The sequence below is a fragment of the Takifugu rubripes genome, chromosome 5 (genome assembly GCF_901000725.2).
Source record: "Takifugu rubripes chromosome 5, fTakRub1.2, whole genome shotgun sequence".
Classification (NCBI taxonomy): domain Eukaryota; kingdom Metazoa; phylum Chordata; class Actinopteri; order Tetraodontiformes; family Tetraodontidae; genus Takifugu; species Takifugu rubripes.
The window spans coordinates 8990501-9002723 of NC_042289.1; the positions used below are offsets into that span (position 1 = coordinate 8990501).

The 12223-nt window shown below is 44.1% G+C and overlaps 1 protein-coding gene across 1 annotated transcript; it reads right to left on the minus strand.

The window, feature by feature from the left end:
* Window positions 1–1371: 1371 nt before the first annotated feature.
* Window positions 1372–8378, minus strand: LOC115249988 (immunoglobulin lambda-1 light chain-like). Its single transcript, XM_029836715.1, has 4 exons — window positions 8339–8378; window positions 7928–8249; window positions 2322–2359; window positions 1372–1691 (listed from the first exon to the last, which is right to left on the minus strand). The coding sequence occupies exons 1-4, from the start codon at window positions 8376–8378 to the stop codon at window positions 1372–1374; spliced, it is 720 nt and encodes a 239-aa protein (XP_029692575.1).
* Window positions 8379–12223: the final 3845 nt, after the last annotated feature.

Sequence of the window (12223 nt, forward strand, 5' to 3'; positions counted from 1 at the left end):
AAGCTGCCATGCAGGTGAACAGTCAGGTGACATCATAGAACAACCATGGTTCCGTCTGACTCTAATTCTGCTTTAGTGTCTCAGAGGTGGCCGAAACACCGAAGACTCAAGATTTTGTTGGTGTAATCAACCATGTTTAGATCACAGTTCCCCTATGGAACAATCAAGATTGAGATGTTCTGACCTCTTTGGGCTGTTATTGCCTTCCTCTCCTGATCTGTCAGCTTAGGTGGTGGTGGGGCTTTATCACGACTATTTATTTTGTTCCATTTAAATCAAACAACTCTTTTTCAATAGAGAGATTTCCCAAGAGGACATTAAAAGCACAACTCAACACTTCATTCCAAATTCATCCAACATCATCTCCCACTTTATTCCTGAGCAGGGTCACGTGGGGGTCGGACACACAAAAACATTAAAATCACTCACATGAAACATCTGCAGACACACAAGATGGACTGCAAAGATTCCAGAGGATCCCAAAATCAGAAGTTGGTTGGAGATTGTTGACTCCTGAGAAGGGAAGGTGCTGAGGGTTTGAAGCCTCCACAGAGGTGGGCTGAAGCACTTTTGGAAAGAACAACGTGGACAATGTCCAGGAGGTCAGCCAGGAACTTGGAACTGTTGCTGAAAGATTGGGCAGCTGTTTGTGTCTGAAGTGAGAGGAGACAACATGGGCTGATAAATGACCTGCAGCAGCCACCATGTGACACAAACCCAGGTCAGATCCATCTGTGGAGGCTCAAACACAGACTCAGTATGACTGATGAGAGGCTGCAGGAACCAGTGAGGGTGTTGGTCTGGCATTAAGATCCAGATGCAGCATTTTCTTAGTTCCACATTCTGCAAGACTGAAATAGTGGAAAAGCATTTTTTCATTTAAACAGTTTAAAGTTCAGTTCATTTAATGAGACGGTTCCCTCTGTTTTTACACAGCTGACATTTGAGCTCCATTTAGATGCAGCTATAAATGAGTGAGGAGGCCTGCAGGTGCATCCTGGGAAAGTACTGAGGCGTCCAGAGGCCACGCTTCACAGATGAAGCATGAAAACTCAGTTTCACTTTATTATAGATCTGATTTTTCTGTTGTCCTGAGACAAGACACTAAAATCACTGAACTTTTATTGATTATTGTTGAAAACAACATTTGGAAGAGTCCAAATAAACAGAAAGAGCTCTTTTTCTTCAACTTGATGAGTTTTTATTGAAAGATTGTAAAAACAGAGCAGCTGCAAAGCTGCTCCAAGAGCAGCAGCTCAGCGTGACAACATTGATTCCAAGCATGCAGACTGGTCTCCTCTGACATGTGAAGCTGCTGATGCAGCACAAAGACTAAAGAAGCAGATGTGAAATGGTGCTGCTGCTCCTCCACTATTCTTCACACTCGGACTTCTTGATGCTTTTCTCTGCAGTCTGGGAGCCCACAGACACTTTACAGGTGTAAACCTTCTGCGCGTCCCAGTCTGACGTCAGGATGGACAGATGGCTGCTGATTTGGAAAGTCTGGTCTGCTTGTTGGACAGGAGTGGTGGTGGAGATCCCGCTGCTCACTGAAGTGTCACCAAGCAACCAGCTCACCTCTGCTAAAGGTGCAGAGAGTCTGGACAGACAGACCAGAGTGACTTTGTTGGACTGGAGCTCAGCTCTGGACGGAGGGAAGACTGTCAGGACAGGAGGAGGGAGGCTGGAGCCTGAAAATACATGAAGAAGAAATTCACACACTCACACAAAGTTCAACAGGAACTAATGAATTTAGGAGTTTGGTTGAAAACATCACAAACACACTGAGCAAATAAAACCTTCAATCTTCAGCAACAATATGAGGAAAATCTCACTAAACCAGATATTTTACACCATTTCGGAGTCATTTTGAATATAAACAGCATCAATTCAATATTTGACCAAAGTAAAATTATAACCAGCAAATGATACAAAAATATAAAGTAAAAAAATTAAAATGTGAATTTCAGCTGAATTAATTTGGGTGAATTTTCCAAAACCTTTTTAACTCACTTCCATCAAACACGAGCCAAGAAACCAAAGTCAATTTAAAATACGTTTAGGTAGAAAATCTGTTCTGCAGTTATTAAAAACAGGTGAAAATGAAGAAAACTCAACAATATTTGGTGAGAAACTGATTGAAATGACGTAATCTTTGGAGATGTTTCCTTTAGCTGACAGATAAAGTATCAAAGCAGGTCAAAGACTAACAGAAGAATATTTCAAATCATTTCCACACTCCACATTTCTATGAAAAAGCTTCTAGTTTGTATCAAAAGCATCAAATCTTTGTTGTTTCTGCTGAGTGTAAAAGTACTTACTGGTGACAATCAGCTTGGTTCCTGGTCCGAATACCACAGTGATTCAGTTTGTACACACAGCTGTACAAAAACCTGCTGAGAGTCACTGATGAGTGGAGACACTGAGACATGAGAACAGCCTTCACTGGTGACACCATCATCATCATTATCATCACCATCATCATCATCATCATAATCGTCATCACCATGACCATCATCATTGTTATCATCATCGAAGAACGGTTCACCTTTCCAGATCCAGATTGCGTGAGTATTGCGTCACTTCCTGTCTCTTCTATCGTTCGTTGGTTGCATTGTGCACGGGGTGCCGTATTCACTTAATATTGAACACTTGGTGTGTTGTATTCACTTTACTTAAAATTTTGAACACTTGAGACTTTCTAGTCACCTGATATCAACAGTAAGAACCCATATTAAACAAATACAGGGCTTCGCCGATCACTAGCGTTAGCATGGCCTCACAGTCTGTTTCACCCGGTGTCTTTGTCTGTTCAGAGTGTGAAATGTTTAGTTACTCCTCTGCCTCCCTTAGTGAAGGGAATAGGTGCAGAAAGTGTAGTTTATTTACGGCTATGGAGGCGAGACTTAGCGAGCTTGAGACGCGGTTCCGCAGCTTGGAGTTAGCTGGAGTTGCGTCATGTAGCCAGGGTAAGCTAGCTGCTGCGGAGCCGCCTAGCGTAGCTTCAGCTAGCGGTCCCCCGGCAGCAGCCGGCTAGCCAGGGCGGCTGGGTGACGGTTCGTAGGAAGCGTAGCCCAAAACAAAGGCCCACGGTGCACCACCAACCGCTTCCCGTGGCTAACCGCTTTTCCCCACTCGGCGACACACCCGCCGAGAAACCGACCCTGGTAATTGGAGACTCTGTTTTGCGCTACGTGAAGCCGACTCCAGCGACCATAGTTAGGTGCATTCCGGGGGCCAGAGCGGGCGACATAGAAGCAAATTTACGGCTGCTGGCGAGACGTAATCGTAAATTTGGTAAAGTTATTATTCACGTCGGAGCCAACGACACCCGGCTTCGTCAGTCGGAGGTCACTAAAATTAACTTGAAGTCGGTGTGTAACTACGCAGAAACGATGTCGGACTCCGTAGCATTCTCTGGTCCCCTCCCCAATCTGGCCAGCGATGAGATGTTTAGCCGCATGTCATCGCTTCGTCGCTGGCTGTCACGGTGGTGCCCCGATAACCAGGTGGCCTTTATAGACAATTGGAGCACCTTCTGGGGAAAACCTGGTCTGATTAGGAGAGACGGTGTCCATCCCACTCGAGATGGCGCTTCTCTCATTTCTAGTAATCTGGCTAATTTTATTAGACCCAAAGTGACCTGACAATCCAGGGTCCAGACCAGGATGCATAGTTGTGGTCTTACACACCTCTCTGCTGCTTCCTTAGAACCCTCATCCACCAACAATAACATATTTAACACTATAGAGGTAGTCTCTGTTCCACGGTTAAAAGTTCACCAAGCACAGAGCAGGGGAGCGGTCAATCACCAAAATCTTATTAAAATTAATACTGAAGCACAAGTTGGAGAAACTAATATCACAATTAAGTGTGGACTGTTAAATATTAGATCTCTTTTGTGTAAATCCCTGTTAGTGCACGACCTGATAGCGGATCATCACATTGATTTATTCTGTTTTACTGAGACCTGGCTTCAGGAGGAGTATGTGAGCTTAAATGAATCTACTCCTCCTACCCATCTTAATTATCATATTCCACGTGTTACTGGTCGAGGAGGGGGAGTGGCAGCAATCTATCACTCCAAGTTATTAATTAATCCCAGACCAAAACATAGCTTCAGTTCATTTGAAAGCCTGACTCTTGGCATCACTCATCTGAACTGGAGGACAGAAAAGCCACTTCTGTTTGTAGTTGTATATCGGCCCCCTGCTGGGCCACATTCAGAGTTCCTATCTGAGTTCTCTGACTTCTTATCTGACTTGGTCCTTAGAACGGAAAAAGTCATTATCATTGGAGACTTTAACATCCATATGGACGTTATAAACGACAGCTTTAGAAATGGCTTTATTTCATTACTTGAGTCAGTTGGTTTCCTCCAGCAGATAAACCAACCAACTCACAGCTTTAACCACACCCTAGATCTAGTTCTGACTTATGGTGTTGAGGTAGAACATGTGTCAGTGTTCCCTCAGAACCCAGTCCTGTCAGACCACTCTTTGATCACTTTTACATTTATGATTAAGGATTCTTCTATGCTCAGAACAAAGTCTTACTATAGCAGATGTCTTTCAGATAATGCTGTAGCTAAGTTTAAGGAAGTGATCCCTGTGCTGATCCCAGGACCACCGTGTGTTTCCCCAGGGATCAATCATTATAATCTTAGCCCTGCTGAGGTTGACTCTATTGCTGAAGGTGCAGCAACCTCACTGAGAATCACGCTTGATTCTGTTGCCCCCCTGAAAAAGAAAATAGTAAATCAGAGGAGGTGTGCCCCCTGGTATAATTCACATATCAGGACCCTCAAGCAGAAAGTGCGAAGACTGGAAAGGAAGTGGCATTCTTGTAAGATAGACAGCTACCATGTAGCCTGGAAAGACTGTCTATTAGTTTACAAAAAGGCCCTTCGCAAGGCTAGAACAGCTTATTTTTCTTCTTTGATTGAGGAAAATAAGAACAACCCCAGGTTTCTCTTCGGCACTGTGGCCAAATTAACCAAGAGTCACAGTGTTTTAGATCCACGTATCCCTTCTTCCCTTAGTGGTGAAGACTTCATGAGCTTCTTCACTGATAAAGTTCTAGCTATCAGAGAGAAAGCTAACCAGGCCATCCCTACAACTGGACCATCACCAGATGTGCCGACTGTGGGAACATACAGGGTCTCCAACGAGCCCTTAAGCTCCTTCAGCCCTATATATTTTTCTGAGGCGTCATCGCTAATTCAGAAATCCAAGACCACTACGTGTCTTTTAGATCCCATCCCAACACACCTGTTGAAGGATGTTCTACCACTGATAGGCAGTTCTATCCTGGACCAGATCAATGGTTCTTTAGTGTCAGGTTATGTACCCCGGTCCTACAAGGTGGCAGTGATTAAGCCGTTGCTTAAAAAACCATCACTGGATCCTGATGTCTTGGCAAATTATAGGCCAATATCCAACCTTCCTTTTATCTCTAAAGTTCTAGAGAAGGTGGTGGTGACTCAGTTACTGGAGCACCTGCAGAGGAACAGCCTGTTTGAGATGTTTCAGTCAGGCTTTAGAGCTCACCACAGCACAGAAACAGCACTTCTTAAAGTCACTAATGATCTTCTCATAGCTTCCGATCATGGACTGGTTTCTATGCTGGTTCTGCTGGACCTCAGTGCTGCTTTTGATACAGTTGATCATAGCATCCTGTTACAGAGACTGGAACATGTGATTGGAATTAAAGGGGCAGCACTAGACTGGTTTAGATCATACTTATCTGATAGATACCAGTTTGCCCATGTCCACGGCGTTCCCTCCTCATACAGTAGGGTTAGCCATGGAGTTCCTCAAGGTTCCGTACTCGGACCAATCCTCTTCACATTGTACATGCTTCCCTTAGGGAACATTATTCGGCAGCATGGGATAAATTTTCATTGTTATGCTGATGACACTCAGCTTTATTTATCCATGAAACCAGAGGAGACAGAGAAGTTAGTGAAGCTTCATACCTGTCTTAAAGACATAAAGTCCTGGATGTCTTCAAATTTCCTCCTCCTTAACCCAGGAAAAACTGAGGTCATGGTGTTTGGTCCTGAACCTCTCAGGGATAGATTAGATCACATGATCACTCTAGATGGTATCTCATTAACATCTAGTCTCTCTGTGAGGAATCTAGGAGTAACTTTTGATCAAAATCTCTCCTTCAACTCACACATTAAATTAGTCTCTAGAAGTGCCTTTTTTCACTTGAGGAACATCTCAAAGATCAGGAAGCTACTGATGCAGCCTGACGCTGAAAAGTTAGTCCATGCATTTGTTACTTCCAGGCTGGACTACTGTAACTCCTTATTATCAGGGTGTCCAAACAACTCTTTAAGAAGCCTCCAGTTGATCCAAAATGCTGCAGCCAGAGTTCTGACAGGTATTGACAAAAGAGATCACATTACTCCTGTACTGGTGTCGCTTCATTGGCTGCCCGTTAAATTTAGAATAACTTTTAAAACCCTTCTTCTGACCTACAAGGTCCTCAGAGGCCTAGCTCCATCCTACCTGGAGGAGCTAGTGATACCCTATCAGCCCAATAGACCGCTCCGCTCTCAGAATGCTGGTCTACTTGTGGTTCCCAGAGTTTCTAGGAGTAGAATGGGGGGCCGAGCATTTAGCTACCAGGCCCCCCTGCTTTGGAACCAGCTCCCTGTCCAGGTACGGGAGGCTGACTCCATCGCTACTTTTAAGATCAGACTCAAAACCTACCTCTTTGAAAAAGCTTACTGTTACTAATTCAGTAGTTCCAGCTACTATCATAGACAGACAAATTATCATACCTAGGGGGTCGTCTAATCGTTAGGTCACATTCTAGCTATGCTGTTATAGGCCAAGGCTGCCGGGGTCCGGAAACATGATCACCTGACAGGCCTCTGTCACTCCACTGGGTCATGGTTTCCTCTCCTTTCCTCTCCTTTCCTCTCCTCATCAAGCAGACTAGTTATGCTGATTCTTGTGTAGTTTTTCTGCTTCCCCCCCCCCCCCCCTCTATTTATTTGCAGGTATCACTGCCATCGGAGCTGCATAATGACCGCCGGCCCCGTTGAAGTGATTGTGCATATTTTTTGTTTGTGTTTCTGTGCTCTGTGCCTCTCCTCTCCCTCTCCTCTCCTCTCCTCTCCTCTCCTCTCCTCTCCTCTCCTTCTCCTTTTCCTCTCCCTCTCCTCTTCTTTCCTCTCCTCTTTCCCCTCCTCCTCCTTCTCCTCTCCTCTACCTCCCCTTCACTCTACCTCTCCTCTCCTCTACCCCTCTCCTCTCCTACCTATCCTATCCTCTACCTGTCCTCCCACCTCTCCTCTCTCTTTACCCAGCCGGCCATCAGCAGGAGGGTCCCCCTACATGAGCCTGGTCCTGCTCAAGGTTTCTTCCTGTTAAAGGGGAGTTTTTCCTTGCCACTGTTGCTTGTCTGGGGTTAGGCCCTGGGATTCTGGAAAGCGCCTTGAAACAATTTTGATTGTATAAGACGCTATATAAATAAAGATTGATTGATTGATTGATTGATTGATCATCATCATCATCATCATCACCATCATCATCATCACCATCATAATCAATATTATCAACACCATCATCATCATCATCATCACCATCATCACCACAGATTCTCTGTTAGAACTTTAATCAACAAACTCTTCATCATGTTCCCCATAAAGTCGTTTTGATGACTTAAAGGTGTATTTTAATGGTGATGATGGAGGATGAAGGATGAGTGAGGGAGTTGGTTTTGGTTCTTATTATTTTCAGTGATGAAACAGCAGAAAGTTTCCAACAATCTGAAAGTTCCTCTGAGAAACTGAGTGCGAACATGAGTTGATTTGTAATTTAGTGAGACTGAACATGAGCTGATGTATCAGACACTAAAAAGCAGAAGTATTGAGTGAGGAGGTTTTTGTCACAGTCTGAATCACTGTGATACGACAGTATTGCCATCCCATGTTCCACAGTAATAGACTGCTGAGTCTCCCTCCTCCAGATTATTGATCATCAAACGATAATCTGTTGTTGACTGATGAGTAGAAGTGAATCTTGGAGACGAGAAACCAGAACCATATGTGACAGAACTCCAGCTGCTATGCCAGCTCAGCACATACTGAGGAACTCCTCCTGGAACCTGTTTATACCAGCGAGCAGCACTGTTAGTAACAGTTCCCAGGTTACAGTCCATGGTGACTGACTCTCCTCTGCTCAGAGACACAACAGAGGGCTTCTGTGTCAGCACCGTCACAGCACTCACACCTGGAAACAAGAGGACATGAAGTCAAGAGAAAGACACAGACTGATGAATCCAGCATGAGCTCAGAGCTGCAGTAAGTCAGCCTCCTCACATGTTAGAGCAGTGATGAGAGTGCAGAGGCTCTCCAGCATGTTGCCACTGTGTGCTGACTATCAACCTGGAAAGTGACTTTACTGCTGACAGATTCAGGCTTTGGAGGATGAGGAGAGGAGGTGCTGGAGGAGCAATTTAATAGCCCACTGGAGCTGAGAGGGACTGACAGGAGGAGGAGCTTCTCTTCAATCTGCAGCTTTTCTCCTGTGTGTGATGTGGAAAAGAGCAGATTGGAGCTCCAACGTTTCATTTACATGAAGTTAAATAAAGACCATCAGAGCTGCAGGTGCTTCCTGCTGATGGAGGAGCTGAGTCAGGTCACAGTTGAAGGAGCTGCTTTCTCTGTTTCTATGGTGATGCAGTGCTCCTCTCTGGTGGACTTGAACAGAACAACATCCTTAATGGACAAAATGTCTCTGTGTCACAGGTTTATAAATGTAATTTCTCTTTAAGAGTTTGATCATCCTCATGTAGAGAAATAAAAGTATGGATTTTCCACCCTAAAGACTCTTTCTAATTGCTCAGTTTAATGCTCCCTCTTATTATTGCCATCATCAAGTCCTCACTCACCACTAGAATTGTTCCATCCATTTTCCAGCTACAGCATTTTGTCACATTTTAAAAAACCTGGTTCAGATCCCAATAATTACAGTCATCTTTCCCCATTTCTAAATCAGCAACAAAAACAGTCTTGAAAATTCATTTGTCTTCCAACTACACACCCATTAATGTTTCCAGTCTGGTCTCCCTCAACATCACAGTACTGAGATCGCTCTATTTTAAATATCCAAGCATCTCCTCTGTGCAGCTGGCTCCAGCTTCCTCTCCCTCCTGGACCTTCTTGATCTTTGATCTAAGTGGCACTTCTACACCATCTCACAGCCCATCCTCCTCAATAGACTCCTCCATTGGTGTCCCCCACGCCCCCTAACTGCTTCCATTCATATCTCATAGGCTTCACACAGTTCTTGCAATTTGACAAAGAATGTTGTAAATTTATCTCCAATTTCGATCACAAATCGGTGACATCACTCATCATCATACTTTCACTACAACTGGTACACGAAGGTGGAACCCAGAATGCAGACAGGAGGTGGGAAATCTCAAAGTGAAACATTTATGAAAGTGCTGGTGAGACCCAAATGTGCGTTGGTGAATCGTGAACAGAGAAACCCAACTCAGAACGGTGCTCTTCAACAGACACAAGGATAATCCAAACAGGAACAGTGAAGGTTTAAAGTCTATAAACACTCAGTTACCAACAGGACAGAAGAAACGACCGGACTCTGATCGGCTCGTGCCAGCTGCTGAAAAAGACTTCCAATCAAGCTGATCAGCTGCAGGTGTGGAAGCAGGCAGCACGAGACGGGAAAACAGGGCAACCCCGCCCCCTGGTGGAAACAAACTGCAATTACAAAACAGACATGAACAGGATCATGACATTCACCTGTGTAACCTCAACCATCTCCGTCCCTCCATCTCTCTCCTGCTGCTTTCATTCTATTCCTCATCTTTGTCACCTGTTTAGATGATTGCAGCTTTCTCCTCTTAAGTCACCTCAATAAACTCCTCCAGGTCCAGAACTCTGCTGCTGGCATCATAACCAACCCTCCTCCTCCACCACATTAATGTCCATCCACCTCCTCCATACCCGAGTGTTTCCCTCTCACCACCCTCCTGTGTCTCTCTTTCTAACTTTCTAACTTGCTTTCTGCTCATTTTGCCGGTCTGTTGCCTGCAGTGCTCCAACACTGCGACCTGTTCCTGCCTGTTTCGCCCAGCCTGCTTCCTGCCTCGCTGTGGTCTCATCTCTGCTGAGAATTGCTGGCACACACGCTGTTCATTTTCAGTCAGAGCTGAAGCTGATCTTGTCGTCTGTGTCTGCATTTGGGGGCTCAGTTCACGTCTGTCAATCTTCCGTAACAATGAATCACTCCTCATCTTCAAATCTAGACTCATTAGACACCTCTTTAATTCAGTCTGGTTGTATTAACTTCACTTTTACTTGTTTCAGTGTTTCTTGCTTTTATTTTAATGTTGTATAGTATCAATAACTGAGCTACTGGTCAAATGTACAGTGATGTCAAGAATACTTACAGGCTCTTCTGATCACATGTATGTTTGTAGGTATTGATATGTATTGATTATGACATACAAAAAATCTTTATTTTAGTTCCACATGTAATTGCATGAGGGTTGTATGGATCTGTTCTTTTTTCTTTTTCCTGCTCTCCTCCCACTTCTTACCTTCTTTGTCATCAGCAAGAGGGTCCCCTCATATGAGTCTGGTCCTGCTCAGGGTTTCTTCATGTTAAACTGGACTTTAGCCCTGCAGCTGTTGCTGTCTCAATGATCAGCCTCTGAATTCCTTTGAAGCTTCTTGATTTTAATTAATGCTTCGTTGATTAAGTTGAGTTGAGCCGAGCTGCCTTGGTTTGACCTGGATCAGTCCCTCCAGATCAGACAGGGACAGGACTGGTGTGAATGTGGATCGTGTGTAGAGCAGGTGGACCCGCCTTTGCTCAGCATTTGAGCATTGTCACATTGGCAGCAGTAGCGGATGTGACCTCCTGCTGAGAGGGGCGTGGCTGCTGGTTTCCTCTCATCTCATGAGTCGTTACATCAATGTTGTCATTACATCGATGTTATTATTACAAATTTACTAGCTCACCACAGATTGAACCATATCCAAGCACTAATTTAGCAAAGACACATTTAATTTTGGGGCTAATCTGGGAAGATTGTAACACAGGACCGAGGACTATTTTCCCAAATTTATTGTTCAGTGACTCGGCTACAAAGGGACGGAGTCATTCCTGGAGAATTTCTCTAAAGACTTTTTTGAACTCCATTCTGTTGGCAAATAATGTGTCTGTCTTAAATTACTGCAGAATATCAGATTTGTTCATCCCAACAGCTCAAAGTTTCACAAAGTATAAACAAACAGCCTAGTAGGTAACGGTGTGATAGTTTGAGTCAGTGGTGCTCAGTGGGACAGAAATGTGATAAAACGGGTTATTTCAATTCCCCGTTTACCTGATAATCTGTAACTGCTGTGCTGCTCCATGTCAGTCGGTGTCTGACTGAACTTTACTGGCTCCAGCCAACACCAGTACTGATCCAGTTACAGGCCCGTCCATCATGTCTCTGAGCACTTTGGACTGTACTGGACACTTCAGTTATGTTGTAGTTCTGGAACATGAGAGCACCACAAGATAGTGGGTTTCTGCTCGCTTCACGTTTGATTTAGCTGAAATATTTCGACTTAAATATAAATATTTCTAAAGATTCAGCTTCAGTAATTTTAACTTATTCACAATGGTTCTTAAAGTGACAGATGTCAATCAAAACCTGTCCTTCAATGATTGACAGATCAAAGATCAGAACCTCTGATTGGACTCTCAACAATATCCAGATTAAACCAGTTCTGTCCCAGTCTAATCTGGAGAAACTGATTCAGATCAACATTCATTTCTTAAACAAAAGTTTCAGTCAAGTAGCTTCACGGGATCCCAGAGGCTGATCACTGAGTCAACAGTGGCAGGTCAAAAGGTTCTTTAAAATGGAAGAAATCTTGAGCAGGACCAAGATGATATGGTGGGAATGGGCTCCATTTGATGAGAAAAGGGTAAAGAAGGAAAGAATAGAGGAGGAAAAGCAAGGTAGAAAGAAGAGAAGAAAAACATCTCGACATCAATTGGGTTTTATCCCCTTATATTTTTATGATCAAATGATTACATGTGTAAACATGTGAAACACAAAGAGACATTTTGTCCATGAAGGATGTTGTTCTGTTCAAGTCCACCAGAGAGGAGCACTGCATCACCATAGAAACAGAGAAAGCAGCTCCTTCAGCTGTGACCTGACTCAGCTCCTCCATCAG